The sequence below is a fragment of the Eupeodes corollae genome, chromosome 3 (genome assembly GCF_945859685.1).
Source record: "Eupeodes corollae chromosome 3, idEupCoro1.1, whole genome shotgun sequence".
Lineage (NCBI taxonomy): Eukaryota > Metazoa > Arthropoda > Insecta > Diptera > Syrphidae > Eupeodes > Eupeodes corollae.
The window spans coordinates 20,748,966-20,767,221 of NC_079149.1; the positions used below are offsets into that span (position 1 = coordinate 20,748,966).

General features: G+C 32.1%; 1 protein-coding gene across 2 annotated transcripts in view; it reads left to right on the top strand.

Moving 5' to 3' along the window:
* The window catches only part of LOC129950948 (uncharacterized), a 31,251-nt gene that overhangs the window by 3,837 nt on the left and 9,158 nt on the right, over positions 1-18,256 (top strand). The window contains exon 1 of one of the 2 annotated variants that reach the window (XM_056062911.1): positions 7,183-7,724. The exons of the other annotated variant lie outside the window; for it this stretch is intronic. Coding sequence (XP_055918886.1) covers positions 7,620-7,724 — 105 coding nt within the window. The 5' untranslated portion in view covers positions 7,183-7,619. Of the gene's footprint in view, positions 1-7,182; positions 7,725-18,256 lie in introns of those variants that run through there. 2 annotated transcript variants of the gene reach the window in all.

Genomic DNA, 18,256 nt, shown 5'->3' on the forward strand with positions numbered 1-18,256 from the left:
CCTCAACCGATGCTGACGACTGTACAACACCAAAGAACAAACTTTCACCTTTGTTGCCTTTTTCTGCTAGTAGTCTCGGTATTACCATCATTTTGCAAATTCCATGCCACAGTTTGTTGAGCAATATTCAGTCGCGTGTTGCAAACTGATCTCGAAAAGGTAATAAAATGTTTATCCAACATTTTTTTAACAGTACTCTATATGATCCAAACCATTTTGAATGTAACAAAAAGTATTAAGAATAAAAAACTCAAATGTTTTTGTTGCTCAGGATGAAAAAGCAAATATTTTATCTGAAACTTTTAGCAAAAAACAAATGGTTTATGCACACATAAGTGACATTCAAAGACAATACATAGTAAAGGAAAAGCTTACTGAAGTTTGTAGTTTTCCTATTAGACAAACAGATATTTTAAGAAATAACAACCTGTTAGTAAAAAAATTAATTAAAGAATTGAAAATTTCAAAAACTCCTATTATCAGAACCCGAGTGTTAAAAGTACTACCTAAAAAAGCTATAACTTATCTAAAATTTTAGTTTAACGTCTTTATTAGACTCTGTTATTTTCCCGAACAATGGAAAATAGCAAAAGGTGTTCCAATTAGTAAACTTGAGAATTATAGACTTATTAGTTTACCTACACATTAAGTACAATTTTTGAGAAATTCTTAAAGGATCGCCTATTAATCTGTGTTGAGGAAGCTAATATCACTATACAACACTTCGGATTCCGAGCAGGTCACTTCAATAATCATCAAATACTTAGAATAAAGCAGTACTCGTATACTAAAAATACTCAAGGCAATTGACTGGTTATGTTTTACTAGAGTTTTGATGCAGTATGGTCTTGTTTATAAACTAATTTTATTTCATTTTCCTCAATTCTTGAAAAATAGATTTTTTTGTTCACACTGGAATTGCGAAGTCTTCCATGCATGAGATATTTATTATGGAGTTCCACAAGGTTCTGTACTTGGACCCGTTCTGTTCAATAGTTTCATGTCAGACCTAAATCAGTTTGAAAATAATATATTTTTATCCAAGTGTTCTACATCAGTAAGTGTTCACTTAAAACTCTTTTAAATCTCCTTACAAGGTTAATGCTAAAAAATGTGAAGCTATATTATTAACTGAGACATAAAAGCTTCAAGTAAGCCAAATTAAAATCCTTAAATTATTTTGTCAGGGTTATTCAACTGCTCGGCTACACGATAAAACTAATGTCAGTTTGGTCTTTACAAGCTTGAAGACAAATTTTTTGAAAAATGTTCTTATTAAGATAATGAATTTATGCTTAACTTTTAACTTATAAGCTTCATCGTATACTTCGTATTTTTTGCAATTTTAGATTTCAAGGATTAAATAAGGGTAATTTAGTAGTCTTGTAGAGTTGTCCCTTAAAAATTATATTTTCTATTGCTTTCTTAAGAATGTTGTCATTAATTTATTATTGGTATTAAAGATTTAAAGAATGAGGTCCTATAGCTCTTAAATTAGATATTGTGTCCCCTAGATTCAAAAGCGACGTATTCCACTTTTTCAAGTTTTGAGATATTGAAAAAAAAAAAACGTTTGTAGAGACGAGGCCTTAGTAAAAGTAGAAATCGAGTTCTTTTTATGTTTCAGCTTAGATCTTCAATCCTTATTGCTTATCAGTGTTGTTTGGAAGTTCATTGAATGGATGCATTTTGAAATTTTCTTTTCGGAATACTTTGTTTTTAAAATTGAAGCACATAATTTGGTTAATTTTTATATTTTTTCATAAATAAGTAATTTAAATTAAAGGAAAACATTAACAAACAAAAATTATTGATAACAATAAGAATAATGAGTATCTATAGTTCAAATTAAATCCTGATGGCTACATCCGCTTAATGGGGTTCGCAAATAGGGTCAGTTTCGATGTTGTCCTTATAAAAATTCAGCAAATGTAAGGATTTCCAATTGCATTCAAAGTGTTTTTGGAGTAAATTATTAACGTCATTAAGCTTTGCATCCTTTAATTTTACAAGTTTGCCCTTCTTTGTGTTTGGTTTTGCTTCTCCAATATCTGACTTATAAATGGGTTCACCCGAACGTCAATTAAGCCTAATTTTCCTCTTTTTAAAATAAATCTTTTTGATGCCTTGAATTTAAAATGCCAGGCGAATAGTGGCTGTGTAAATTTTAAAATTTCATCCTTAAAGTCTAAAACCGGACATTCATCAGATCCCAAATTCAGTACAGTTCCGTGTTCCTGGTAAATGGACAAATACTCATCAACAGCCATAGTTTCCTTAGCTTTAACTTTAACACTCTATCAGGTGGTATGTAGGAGTGCTCAGGAATGGGGAACATCAATTCGACGGAGTTAATGTGGCGTGGTGCTCTATTTGCCAGCCGTACTCACACATACCTATCATAATCGAGTTTTTATTCTGCCCACCTTCCGTCAAACAGTATAAAAAACATTTTCATTGGTCAGAGATGAGTGCGAGTTACCAACAACAAGACCAAAAAAATACAAATATATCTGCCGACTATAATAAGCTGCTTGGTCAAAAACTTTGTGAAGTGTCATATTTTTCTGACAGTCGAAAGACATTAAGAAATGTTCTCTTTCCTCTCTTAAGGGGGCATAAAATGCTTTTTCCCGCAACTTAAGGATCAGACGTTGTGTCATTAGTTGAACCTTTTTTTCATCTTCTCAATTTCAATTTTTAAATGTTCCTAAATTTGAAGACATGTCGAGCAGACATCTGATGAAGGGGGTTTAAAACCAGGATTAAAGCATGTGTTGAAAACCATACGAAAAAAACTTAATTTAGCTTGGTTGAGTTGATTGCTCTGATTGAAACCTTTCCACATTTTAGTAATGGAAAGATGGCCAGGTAGGTACTATCGTTTTGCGGTTCTACTCCTTCAATAATGCACTTCCATGGTTTTATATTTTTTTCTCCCTTAACTTTGAGCTTTTATGGTCACCACCACGTTTATCCGAAGGAACTGATCCTGTTTTGAAATGATTATTGCAAATATTTCTTACTCGACTGGCTGTAACACTAAGAATGTTTAAAAAAGTCTTCTGGGAAACTTTAACGGTATTTTTTTCTGGTTTTGTTCTGACAAAATAAGTTTTTGTTTCCTTCGCCCATTCTTAAAATTTCGGTCTGAACGTTTAGGCTTTTGAATGTTGCAGTAGCTTAAAATAAAACCATCCTGTAAAATTTTTGTCAATTTTCTACATTTATAAGATCCACTTTTATGGTTGCAAGTAGGCATTATTAGTAATTGTTTTCTTTTGTACCTACGTTGTGAATAAAATGATAAACATGCTTAATTTCGCCTTAAAGGATTTACTTACCGCTCTACTTTAGCTAGCTGACGCTTCGTATATTCTGTATTTAATTTTTATTTGCGTGGATATGATGTAAGAACAGGTGATTCGATTGATTCCATACCGATGTTTTATAAAATTGTATCCGCACTGAACAGCTTAATAGATCGAACTAAAAATAATTATTAAATCCTTTTCACAATAGTTTGACAGTAATCGATCTTCACGCCAAAACTTAGAATACATTTGAATACAATGAATTTACTCTGGAATAGAGCTTCTTTGTTTCAAAACAGAAATGGAGTCGTTTTGATTCAAAAATGCCTACGGAATACGTATTCAAAACAAAATATCTTTGGAATAAGAAAACTTTTGAATGTTTCAATCACATTAAAAGATAATTTTCAAAAAATTCGTCGTTAACTTTGTTTTCTAGAAAAGTGCAATACGTTGCTTGTGATTTAAGGAGACAGAATTTAAGATGTAAACTTTTAAAAGCAAATTAATGAAACTGAATTAGCTTATTTTGCAGGCATATTTTTAAATCTTAAAAAGCAGGAACATCTTTAAACTGACTCTTTGGAAACGGGAGCGACCACTTGCAACCCGTCTTGTACTTTATTTCTCCTCACATCTCTACCCAAGTTTCAAAATACGTCAAAAATCATGAAAATGAATTGAATAAACATTCCTTTCAAAAATAAAAACAATTAAATCAAAAATTATTTAATTTTTGTATTAGTTTTCGTTTACTTTGTTTACTGAATATCATTCGGATGACGACGCACGATGATGGTTTACAGCCCACACGATGCACGACGAAGCAGGCCGGCCGCCCGCCGCCGGCAGTGCTGCCGATATGTTGTGACGACTTGACAACGACGCACGCTGAGATGCCTCGACATGAGTTTTTCAGATATTCCAGCTGTAAAACATCGGTATTAAAGCACTCACACAAGATGCCAGCTCATGGTTCCTTCTTCCGTTCATTCGAATCTCGAGCATAGGTAAAACTTGTGTATTTTTGTGTATCTTCTGCTTCGCCTCGAATGCGGCTCCAAAGAAAACATCTTGCTCATACTCAATTTGCAGTTTACTCATAGAGATACATATGTATGTAGGTACGAAAGTTTCTTTTTGTATATTTTTAAAAATAGCATTTTGTAATTAAAAATAAAATAAAAACAAAAAAAATTATATCAAAATTCGTATCAGAAACCATAGAATATCCGTTTTGAATTGAGTCATATGTGTTTTGTGTGTCGTTCGTATTGCATGTGAATATTTGTTTTTTTTTTTTGGAGAGTTTCATTCAGTCAACGTTAAGGTTTTCTTCGAATTAAAGCTGTTTTAATAGAAGTGCTTTAAGTAATTATTATTCATTTGCATTTCTTATTGATACTCCAGAAAAAGGACTAAATTAATTCTATATGTGTGACCGCGTCATTGTGCGTCGCGTCGTCGTGGTCTTCGTTAGACGCTTTGTTTGTGCTTCGAGGGATAGTTTACTTTATTCCAACATTTTGTTCGTTATCGGTTACCACTTATCCCAACACCACCCTTAATCATTGACCGAAGGGAATTGAAACTTTTGTGTGTGCGATATTAAGGACAATGGACGACAATAATAACAATAATTGTATAGCTCCTTGAGTTAATTTATCCTTAACGAAACATCGATTCGATATTGCTACCATATTATACACTCTGAGTCATTAAATTAGGGCTTTTAGTTTGTAATGTATAGAAAAAATCAAGTTAAATTATTTCGGGCGTTTTTAATCAGTGCTGGAGTTAAGAATATTCTGCCGTGGATTTTTTATAAGAAGGAGTTTTCCAATAAGAGGTTTCATTGTTATATTTAAAAAAACGAGTGTTTTTTAAAAATGAAATTAATGGATGTTTATTCCAATATAAAAAAGAAAAAATGTTTTTAATACTAAAAATATAGCTACAATGTCTCCAGTTGCAGCACCATATCCATTTTAGGATAATTCCCATGACCAATTAGCAGGTTAACGATTGTATGTCGTCGATAACTTCACAGAAGAATGCATACTCTTAGATCTAATCCTTTATGAGGCCTTAAGGTTTTAAATAACAGTCTTGTGAAAAATTGTGATCAACCCTTTTTAGAAATAACACGACAAAAAGTTTTTGAATTTTGTATTTCGCAAATTTTGCTTATAAATGTGTCTATAAGTAATATTTCGACGGATTTTTCGGTGTATTTCAATAACCCATCAGTGCAGACATTGATACTGATGAACCGGCTTGATTTCTATAGGGCTTTTTTTGGCGCGGGTAGATTTCAGCGCCCCGCGGAGGCCATTTTGTTTTGGTGACATCTGTCAAAACTTTTCTTTGTTATTAAGTTGCTTACGGCAAATCATCATAGAAAGTTACACGGTTGAACAGCACGTTCAAATGATAAAGCTTCATTATCAAAATGAGTTTTGCTAACGCAAACGTTGCGCGGATTGAGTTCATTTTAGACGTGTACGCCCCTGTACGTGCAGAAGCATGGACCATGACAAAAGCGGATGAAAGCACCATTGTTCGCTTCGAGAGAAAAGTTCTTTGTGTGATCTACGGTCCCGTATGCATCGAAGGGGAGTGGAGGAGAAGATGGAACGACGAGCTGTACGGGCTGTACAGCGACGTAGACTTAACCAGAAGGGTAAAAGTCCAACGACTAAGATGGCTGAGTCACGTAGAGCGCATGGAAACCAATGCTCCCGCCCGGAAAGTCTTCGAATCCACACCCACAGGACAGCGCAGTATAGGAAAACCGCGAATCAGGTGGCGCGCACAAGTGGAAGGTGACCTCACCCAACTTAGAGCGTGAAACTGGAGACATCTAGCTAGGGACCGAGCTAGATGGAGAAGTTTGTTGGGTGAGGCCCTAGTTCACACAGGACTGTATTGCCACCTTAAGTAAGTAAGTAAGTAAGTCTACGCCCTTGACAGTCGACTCTTCAAAGTTTGGTGGCCAAATTTGAGACAACTGGTTCAGTAAACAATCAGTGAAGACCCGCACGCTCAAGGAACGCAAGATCGGCCGAGAATATCGCCACGGTCCCAAAGTAAAAGTAAAAGTTTAAAGCAGAAGCAGTCTTTTCCTTGCCATGCACAAGAACTCGGCCTTTCGGAGACTTCAACTTAGCGAATTTTGAGGTGGGCTTACAACCGTACAAGATCAAACTGGCCCAGGATCTCAAAGTTCATGACTATAGACAACGCCGTTTGTTTGCTGACTAGGCTTCAAATCGTTTGGAAGATGACCCCAATGTTGGCCCAAAAATCATCTTTAGTGGCAAGGCGCATTTTTGGATGAATGGCTGTGTTAACAGTTCCCAGTTGTTCTTGAACAATAGTTTCTATTGTTCACATAACTAAATTTTCTAATAGCTCAAATTTTTGCACCAATTTCATCATTAAATTTCCAGAAGGTGCTTTCCGACGATTGTATGCTTAAATTTTCCAAAACGTTCAACGATTTTAAAGTGAATTTTTACAATTTGAATGCATTTTGTCTTTAAGTTTTAAGTAATGCCATATTTTTTCTTGTAAAATGCCAAAATATGGCAGCTACCTAAATGCCAGGCAAAATACACTTAATGAAACCTCTTGCTGGAAAACCTTTTATATCAATTCATATAAATATTTTGAACTATTTGTATGCCCTTATTTTATGACACAAGAAAAAAAACATTTGCTTGGCCCAGTCGAGTGAATCGGAGTGTATTTTTGTTTCTTTGTTTGTACAATATCCTTACCGGCCGGCTGGTGGTGCGGCACAATTGGACAAATACCAAGAAAGTTATAGCCATTCTTTTTCTAGGAACTGCTAAAATAAACCCTCAACCCTCAACCCCCACCCCCCCCAATCTTCTTCTAAACTTGGACTTACCTACCTAGAATATGGAAATGTAAACAAGAAAGTGGATATCCGTCAATAAATTAGGCCAATCGATATACTACACATGTGTTTTATTCTTTGCCTTACTACAATTACCTGCTACTACCCCCGCGAGTTGTATGTTGTTAATTTTTTCAATTTTTTCTTCTGGTGAATAAGAATCCATTAAAAGGCGCGGTTTATAGCTTTATTACTAAAGCGAGTGCATTTGAAATTTATCCGTGCGTCGCGGTAGTCGCGTGCTACTTATAGCCGACTTATAGTTCCTTATAAAGACCAAACGAGTGACTACAACTTTTCCGGTGCTACTCGTAGAAAAGTGTTCTTTTTTAATAAAAAATATTCGCGCTTTAAATTGATTTTAGACGAATTTTTAAATCATGATAAGCTACGAGGCCCGATATCAATTTGTTTATTTTGTACTATCGGGGATTGTTGCTGGTATTATAATTGCTTTGGTGTATATTTCAATTCAGGATACAACTGTGAGTGAAGACTTTATTCAAGTTCTTATTTTATTATATTATTTGTGAAAATATTACTATTCGAATAATTTATTTAATTCCGAAACAGTGTGTTTTGGTTTCTTTGTTAATTTTTTGTTTGTTTTTTTTCGTGAGTTTTATTTGCTATCTTTGTGTTTCCGAAAAAATAAAAATTCTGGAACTGAACTCAAGGCAGCTATTTGTGGCATCAATATGAAATTTATAAATAAATAATGCCAACAATTCATGTCATATTTTTGTGTGCATTCGCAAGTAATTTGTTGTGCTCGAATATGTTTACTTGTTTTTCAAAAAATATTTTAAATATCCATTGGGATTTCCAAAATACAACACTGTAAAAAAAATTGTTTTAAAATTTTGATTCAAAATATAAAAACTTTAAGGTTGTTGAACACAGAATGAAATATCAGTATACAAAGCATTCAAAATGAATGCGATTATTTGCGCAGTGAAATAAGTTTTTATAATTCTTCATCTGAAGAATTCCAATCCTCCAAGAAATTTTAGATAAAATAAAATGCAAGATTGGGAAGCACAAACTTGTTCCGGTATCTAAAGCTTAAAAATTGTACTTATGTTTGAAGATTAAAAAAAAATATACCTGCAAAAAAAGTCAATTTTTAAAAACCTAAATACCATTTTATTTCTCAAAATAACCTTTATTTAAAAAAAAAACTTTAGGGCAGTTTTTTAAATACATTTTGTGTAAAAATACTTTTGTTTTCAGATATTTAGTGCTTATCAAATGCTGACCCATTTTTAAACATCGAATTTTTCGTTTTTGGACCATTAAAATTGTATGAGGACTACTATTATTTTTGGTCTTTAAAAAATAAAGAAAAATGCATAACGCGAATTTACTACCAATCATTTAGAATATAGGGACTGGAAAGTCAGATGGACCGTCGAAATCGGCTGACACACATTGTTTTGACGTCCTTACCATTGTATTGTCAAGTTAAATAATTAAAATATCGACTCACAAATTTGTTTACAATTGCCATATAGCTACTATAATTATAATATGCATGTCAAAAATAAAAATAGAAACATTTCGACAAAGCTGAGTTTTGACAATGCTCATAACCATCTTAAAGTCTACTTAACAACTTTTCAAAAAAGATCTATATCATGAGTATCGGACAAATTTTGGGAGAAAAGACTTCTGTGTTTCTCTAACGATACTATACTCTGAAACTTTAACTCCAGAAGAAATAAAATGCACGATTGGGTCGCACAAACTTCCACATACATATATCCAAAGTATGGGCAAAAATATTTTTAAGATTTTTAAAAGTAGTGTTTTTTAAATAATTTTGTAATCATAAAATGTTACAATTTTTATTTAAAAGTATTTTTAGTATGCAGTAATCTGGAGCTTATTAATGTACGTTTTACGTTTTAATTTTGTGGAAATATTATGACCCATTTTCAAGATATCAAATTTCGAAAAAAAGCTAAATATTTTTTTTTTAATAATACAAACTTTTTTTAAAATTAAATGTTATTGAGAAAGTATAAGAGCTTTTGTAGGAAAAATTATTGAAATCCGTTTATTAGTTCTCGGAAAAACATAAAAGCAAAATAACGGTACTGTGAGGGTATCCTTCTATAGCAATACAAAAAAAGGTTGGGAAGTGACCCACACTGATAACTTCGCATCCAGGCTGTTGCTCTGCCTTGCTTAAAACTTTAACAATGTTTTGTGTGAGATAAGCAATTCGAAGTCAATATATTTTTTTTTGTTCTCCTAATACTTGAGTCAAAAATCATTACTTATAAATTTGTCGTAGGTTTTCGTGTTTTGTTAGAGAAGTTGACAGTTAAATTTGTCTGAAAAATTAACTATAAATTAATTGAATACTACAAAATATTTTGATTTCAAAATCTATTTTTGTGAAATCAATACAAATTTTTTCGTCGATTCTAATTTTAATGGATAAACTGACCGTTGGATTTTACCTAAAGTACCTAAAGTTGAAAATATTTTTACTTGCGACATATAGGAACTACATATACATATGGCAAGTTTTGCATTTGTACAGAATTTCGAACTTGAGATTTTAGTCAAACATGGTATTACAATTGTAGACAAGTCGAAGAAAGTGGGTCCCCCGATTCCCTCCGGTCTGTTTTGTCTGTCTGTCCACGTTCCTACAGCCTAAACCGTTGGGTCGATTGAGTTCAAACTTAAAAGTAAAGGTATTGAGCAGATTAGCGTTAGGCTTTTTTTCATTTTTTTTTCGATCAAAACTAACAGTGTCCCCCATACAATTTTTTTGGTCAAAAAACGATATTTCGAATTTTCTCAAAAACAATTCGATGGATTTTTTTTTAATTTTCTCTAAAATAGGAATTTATAACTTGGCTTCTTTTAATAAAAGAAAAAAAAACATATTTTTGTATTGGCCAGGAAAGGTACAGCTCATAGAACCATTATTTGGTTTTTCAATTTTCTCAGTAACTTATGAACTGATTTCAATAATTTTTTGAACAAGCTCTTATAACGCTTCAACAATTTTTGATTATCAAAAGTGCAATTTTGTATTGTTTGGATTTTTAAAAATATATTGAATTTTGTTTTTTTTTAAATTCTATATCTCAAAAAATGTTCGACATTTTTTACGAAATTCAAATGTAGAGCGTATATTTACAATCACTAAACAACTGCATACCAAAAATATTTTTAGAACAAAATTGAAAAATATAATATTATATAAAAAATTAATTTAAAAAAAAAAAACCGCAGTAACGATTTTCAAAAAAAAATTGAAAAATGTAGGATTTTTTTATCTACAAAATGGTATTTATATTTTTGAAGACAAACTTATTTTTTAGGTAAAATTTTGAATCTTAAAATAGTTTTTTTTTTTAAATTATTTCAACTGTATTAAACGTTACTCCCTCCCATCTCACCACATCAAATCCTGTGCATGAGCCCGAAAGAGCGCATTATTTTGACAAAACTTTAATTACATTCCTATCTTTTATCCAAATTAATGTATTTGGTACATACAGTGGACGTCCAATATAACGAATGCCCGATATAGCGAATTTGCGATATAACGAACGCTTTTGAAATTTACATTAACATCTCTAAATAACGAACGATGATAAAAATTTGCTAACCAATATAACGTACGCGTATATATATTGCCTTAAAATGATTTTTTTTCTTGGCATTGTGGTCTGTGCATATATTTTTATGTCAACACATAAGTTTATTCTCGTACATATGTACGTGTGTGCGCCAAAGGTTGAAAACTGTAACAAGCTTTCTGTTTTTCGTTTAGTCTTCGCATTGCCTACTAAAACATTTTTGTTAGAATTCTTATTTTTTGGTTTGTCTATCGCTATGCAGTTTTGAATTTTATGTACGGTCTTACACACACATATTCAATAACACGACGGCAAGATAATGTTAGCAGTTAAATAGTGTTTTTGTTGTTTAAAGTCTCGTCTGGTTGAAACGCTCCGTAATAATTTTGTAGATTTAGTTTTGTGTACAAAATATTAAAATTAATACAAAATCTCAACGTACTCGGCTTTCATTAAAGGACAAAGTCAAAATTATTGATGAGTGCAACAAAGGCGTTTCACTTAAGGAAATTTCAATAAAATTCCGTGTGCCAAAATCAACAATATGTGGGATTAAGAAAAGTCGCACAAAAATCTTGAAGAACCTGAACTTGGCACACAATGGCTCTCTACAAAGTAAATCTATGCAAAATAGAGAGTTTTCTAATATGGAAAATCGGCTTATAAATGGTTTCTTAGACAAAGAGAGAAACACATTCCCATAAGTCGATCGATATAACGAACGCTCTCCATATAGAGAATGGCCTCGAACATTATATCATTCGTTATACTGGACGTCCACTGTATTTATGTATTTTTATAACTATAACTATTGTAAATACCAACGATCAAGAAGTATTATCTTGGTACCTTTGTATCTATGATTTTAAAATATTATTCTTTACGAATAAGGTTGTTTGATATATATTTTACTTGTCTTCGCCTATGTAAAAGAATAAATACTTAGTACAAGTATACACATTATACCTGTATAGGTGTTACGTACAACCTTTACAACTATTGCTTACGTGTCACTTCATAACTAAAATCCAAAACGCATAAGAGCCTGACTTTAAACAACACATGAATAGCAATTTCGTATGGTTATTTTTTTTTAATTTAACGAAAAAATAAACTGAACGTAATAACTCCATGTTTAAGCTGAAAACTTGTATAAAAGGAGGAATGTGATTAGATTATAGAAAGTTCCTTCTACCTACTAATAACATTCCTTCATTATCATCATAAACATGTCCTTATCTATCTATCTGCATAAAGCTAAGCACGCCAATGAACTATTCTTTATTCGTTTTAGACAACTACCTTCTACCTAACTACACAACCAATAGGCTATCGCTTTACAATTTAAACATACATGTTCTTCCTCTTCCTTATCTTCAGATAATTTACTTTCCATCCTGGTTCTTCTGTTATTAAACTTTAATAAACTCTTGAGATTAATGACTCGGTTTTTTTGACGAGTCAAATGGCATTAATATCTTTGAAGACAAACTTATTTTACATGTATATTTTTAAATCTTATATAGGTAGTTTAAACAGACTCTTAGCAAGTTCGTGCGACCTAGTCGTGCATTTTATTTATAAGATGGAACTAGTTTGAAAATCAATTTTTACTAAGTCTTAGTAATGTTGCTTATATTTTTTAAAAATTGCGGGGTGGTTTTTTACCATAGAAGTTTAAAAAAAGGTGAAAATATTGGTAAACCCTAAATATATCACGAACTTCAATAAAATTTTATATTATATATATTAACATGATACCAAACCAATATATTTTTGGAAAAATTCCAATTACCTAACGGTTCTTTTTTATAAATCAAAAAATCTGAAACAAATATTTTTCACCTCGAAAATTTTACGAATTAAAAATGATTTCATCTCCAAAACAATTTTGTGCAACGCAAAATAACGTTTTTTACATATAGTAACATTTTGAGAAAAATCAAATTAACAGTTTTTTTTATAAAAATAAAAACCTAAAAAAACATTACTCAAAGTTGGTATAAATTGATTTTCGACTGAAATATCTTTCCAAAACTTTGAGATGTTAACTTTAATTTACTTTTATATTTCAAAAAATATTGTTGTCAACATTCTGTGAAATTTTGAAAAAAATCGAATTGACAGTTTTTTTTACAAAAAATTAAAATCCTAAAAAAAAATTTAAAAAAGTTGGTAAAAATTGATTTTCGACTCGAATATCTTTTCAAAACTTTGAAATATTGGCTTCAAACTTAATTTATTTCACAAAATTTTGAAAAAAATCGGATTGACAGTTTTTTTTACAAAAAATAAAACTCTAAACAAAACAATACTAAAACTTTGCTAAAAATTTACTTTCGCCTCAAATAGCTTTTCAATAATTAAAAATATTGGCTTCAAACATATTTTATTTGACAGAAAACATTGTTTTCGATATTCAGTAATTTTTATGTAAAAATCCAACAGTCCGTTTTTTCATAAAAAATAAAATCTAGACAAACTTTTAAACACAACAAATCGACAGACGGGATGGAAAGTTATCAATGCCTCTTTTTTTTTTAAATCTATTGACCTTGAAACGTCGAGAAATGTCAAAATTTAAAAATAGTTTTGATACCCAAATATTATTTGGACATTATTCGAGCTCGATCAGAAAACAAGTACTTACATCGGTGTGTTCCAAAAAATTTGAATGTGAATTTAATAATTGAGAATATTTTTTTTTGACCAAAAATATGTACTATGTATTAATTTTTGGTCTTAAAAAACAATAACACAAAATCCTACAAACTTTAAAGCACATTGACAGACGGGATGGAAAGTTATCAGTTTGGGTCGCATCCCAGTCTCTTATTTTTTTAGAATCAATCGATACTTTGTGTGATATTTAGGGTTTGTATTTTTTTTAAAATCTTTTGACTACTTTAACAACACTTTAATATTCAAGGCCAGTTATATTGAATTGTACAATATGTAGCCCTAGTACCATTTCTAACAATAGTCCAATATAAACTATAGGTTTGTTGGAATTTTTTCGAAATGAAAATAATTTAATTTTTCTAGATTATAACGCATATATAAATTTTAAAAAACGCTCCTTATGAAATGGATAGGGGTGCTAATATTCATACTTTTTTTGAAAACACAAAAAGAAAGTTCTTCATTAAAACGTACGACAAACTTAACTATAATTTGTCAATGATGGTTATTTCTGGACAATGTTAGCATTTGTTCAGAGTTTTTTTTTTTGTAATTTCTATTCAAGTTTAGTGTTTCAAAAAAGACGTATTTTTTGAATGTATTTTATTTTTTAAGGAGTATCATAATAATTTGTAAAAATAAATATATCCATTTAACATTTTTGTATATGATATGAAACATTAAACATCCATTAATTTTTCTTTCTATACTTCTATAGTTGTATTTTTTTTGCATTAAGTTCCAAAATTTATCTTTAATCGGTCATTAGAGCTTATCACATTGCCATCAAGAGGGTAATTTAATTTTATAGCTAAGCTATTAAAAAAAAAAAAACAAAATAGACGCTATAAGCTGTGTTAGATAAAAATTGTAGATAACAACTTTATTATAATATGGTCGAGGGTCTATGAGGAATTTAGTATTATCATAATGGCTATATCGATTCCCATACAAAGGATAGCAATAGATAGGATTTTATAAACGAAATAGAAACAAAGTATGAGTGATAGAATTTATTGAGAAATAAAAATAAAAACGCCGAAATTAAAAAAGACAGACAAAAGTTTTAGTGGCAATAATAAACATATTTTTTGTAGATATTATAAATAATAACAGTGTTTCAAAATAGCAAACAGATATGATTTAATGTAGTCTAAGTGGTTTTGACCATTACAATTGTTGTTAACAAAAATTTAAAAATAAAAACGAATGTTTTATGTATTTTAGAACAAATAATTAAAATTACACGGTATTATTTAAAATTATTGAGTCTAGCTGGAAAACCTTAAAGCTGTATGTTGGATTTCTTCTAAAAATTTTGACAAATGTTTTCGACAATAATGGTTTTCACGCAACACTAAAAAATTGTTTACAATGATAAGTTTACACAAAAGCTTACCTGAACTCCCTAATTTAATAAGTTGTACGTTAAACGTAAAAGATAAAACATTAAAAATTGTTCTTTTGTTTGTGCTCGGATAAATTAGGCAGCGTATAAAATTCTGTTTTTAAACAAAAATTGAAAAAAAAAGTTTTATAATCCTGTCTTTACCGATTTTTTAATTTCCTTCTTTTGAAATCCAACTTCTTCAAAATCAGGATCAATTTCAATCCCTCTTTTTAAAATCCCGTCAAATCCCGACAGTCCAGTTTTGTTTACAAAATACGTGCATTAAACTATATAACAGTAGGAATTAAAGTCAAATAATATCGTAATTTGTTTTGTTTTTTACTATACACAAACATTCATTTTTGTTAACAATATTAATTCTTGCACAAAAAATATGCATCCATCCCGATAACTGTTTTACTGCTATCATTGGCTTTATTTGTTGTATTTGTTAAAGTTTACAATAGAATGAATCTACAAGAATATCTCATTTTTTTGAATTTTTTTCTAATTTTTAAAAATTAAACAACTAGTTTTGATTGCAAAATCGGGATTGTAAAAAGCGGGATTACAAAAATCGGAATTATAAAAAAAGGGATTTTAAAATCAGGATTTTAGAAACGAGAATATAAAACCGGGATATCAAACTCAATCCCAAAATTTTTTTCTTTATTGTTTTTGTAAATTCGTACAAAATTTTAATAAGTTATATTAATAATTCGAGGAAACAAAAAAGAAATTTATTCTATTATTTGAAGAATTCGCTTTTACTGATTTATTATTTTGTTAACTATTCGGAAAAAGTGGTTTGTGTATTTACTTTGAAAAAACAAAATCTCCAAAAACGAAATCGCCACACTTTTGGAAAATCCACAAAGTCGTATTCCCCAAGTACAAAATCTCCAAAAATAAAATCCCCAGGATCTGAATATCCATGCCCATAATCCAGAAACAAAATCCCCAAATCTAATTTTTTCGAACTCCGCCAATGCATGTTGGTTTTCATAATTTTAGTGTACTTTTCGGAGCTAATCAAAAGTTCGGAAGATAAAGACTTTTCAAAATTTATATTTTTGGTTCAAGACCAATTTTCTGGATGCATCAAAAAGAAAATATGAAGACGAGTTTTAGTCAAAAATTATTTAATTTTCCTCGCACGCAAAATGCAGTTGAAGCCTGGCATCACCGCTTCAAATGCATTGTAGGGATTATATGCACTTATAAGAGATTTATCAAAGAAAATGACAGATGTGGTTGCTACAGCCAATAGCGGATCCAAGGGGGGGGGGGTGTCGTTGGGGTCATGACTGACAGCTATTCACAGAGGTGTACTTTCCCGACACCAATAGCACCAAATCATCCGCGTAGGCTACCGCCTTCACTCTACATCTCTCTAATTTAACGAGAATTGTATCCATGACCAGAAGCCAAAGAAGAGGCGAAAGAACACCACCCTGGGGTGTTCCCCTACTCACGTGTTTTGTTGCGATTGTATTGCCTAGAGAGGCTCTAATCTTCTTACCACTGAGCATGGAAATAATCCGTTCTGGAATGAAGTCTTCTACACCGAACTTAACGAGCGATTCTTCTATGGATTCGGTAAGGACGTTGTTAAAAGCACATTCTATGTCTAGGAATGAATTGTTTGTTCTACAGTACGCACTACCTCATGGAGGGCAGTCTCCGTAGATTTGCCCTTAAGATAAGCATGCTGAGAGCTTTCGAGAGGTCGTCCAACTAGGATTTCTCTAATATGGTAATCAAGAATGCGCTCCAAGATTTTAAGCACAAAAGATGTTAAGCTTATTGGTCTGAAATCCTTCGCGGATTCGTGACCTCGCCTACCCACTTTCGGGATAAAAACTACTTTGACCTGTCTCCACGACATGGGCACATGTTTGAGAAGGAGACATCCTTTGTTCCAGCCATGGAGCTGCCACATCATGCAACTTTTGAAGCATAACTGGCAGTATGCCATCCATGCCTGGAGATTTATATGGAGAAAAAGTATTGATGGCCCACAAAATATTTTCTCTGGTTATAACGGAATTGACTTGCTCCATATGAGCTACGTTTAGCTCTGTGGTTTCAAGCGATTAGGGGTTATCACTCTCGCAACCCGGAAAGTGCGTCTTCATCAGTAGCTCAAGAGATTCGGCTGGAGAGGCTGTCCAGGTTCCATCAGGCTTTTTTAGAAATGAAAGATTACAGAGTCCCTTATGTCTTCGATTGATTGACAGTATTCTCTCCAGCCTTGTCTTTTGGCTGATGACAGGGCTTGTTTGTAAATTTTAATAGAGTCTTTATACGGTTGGTAAAACTTATGTTTGTGGCAGATATTGAAAATTGTCCTCGTCATTTTCCTAAGACTCTACAGTTCTTCATTCCACCACGAAGGAAGGGTTTTACGGCTATATTTAACTGGGCAAGAGACTCTAAAAGCTTTACTTATAGAAGTTTCAAAGGTTTTCACCTTTGATTCAAGGTCTCCTATCGATTCAGTGAGATTCGGTAAGTTGCTTAGTTTGGAATTCGCAATTTGACTGAATTTCGTTCAGTCAGTTTTTTGACTCGAAATTAATTTGAAAAAGAATCCACTTGTGATCCGAAATCGAATTTAAAAGGGAAACTCTCCAATTCTCCACTAATAAATTGCGGTTGTTTACTAAAGTAACATCAAGCACATCCTCCCATTCATCATAATTTCGATGTGGTGGTGCGTTATGGGCAGAGTAAAAAGAGGCCATCAGCAAACCCTGTGTATTCTTGTCTTCAAATCTGACAACTGTTAGATCGGGAGTGCTAAAATTTGGATATGAAAAACCTTTTAAATGTTTCTTAGCTAAAATACGAGTTCTGGGATTCCCTTGGTCTTGATCTGCGGTTTTATAAAAGAGGTCGTACTGGTTGTCTTGGAGGCCTCGCACCTTGAGGCCGTTTATCCACGGTTCTTGGATAACGCCAATGTAGAAGTTTCCCTCCCTAAGGAAAACTCTCAGATTATCTGAAGCGCACTTAGAGTGCTTCAGATTAATATGGATGACCTTCAGCGCGTTTTTTAATTATTTTTAGCTGCAGAGCTGGGGCCCGGCAACTCGCTGGGGATCTCGACTCCACTTATAACATCATCATTATCGAGGTTGTCATCAGCTTTGACGGTGTCTGTTCCCTGACTCTGCAGAATTTTAATTTTGGCATTCCTTATCCTTATGCCAAAACTAAGTTTGTATTCGGCTTTTTTGAGAGCCCCTAGACTCTCCTCGCTAATCCTCAGAAGGTAAGAGGCGCTGGTCTTCTGCGGTTCTTCTGCTTTAACTAAAGCCCAATCGTGCATGGGGAC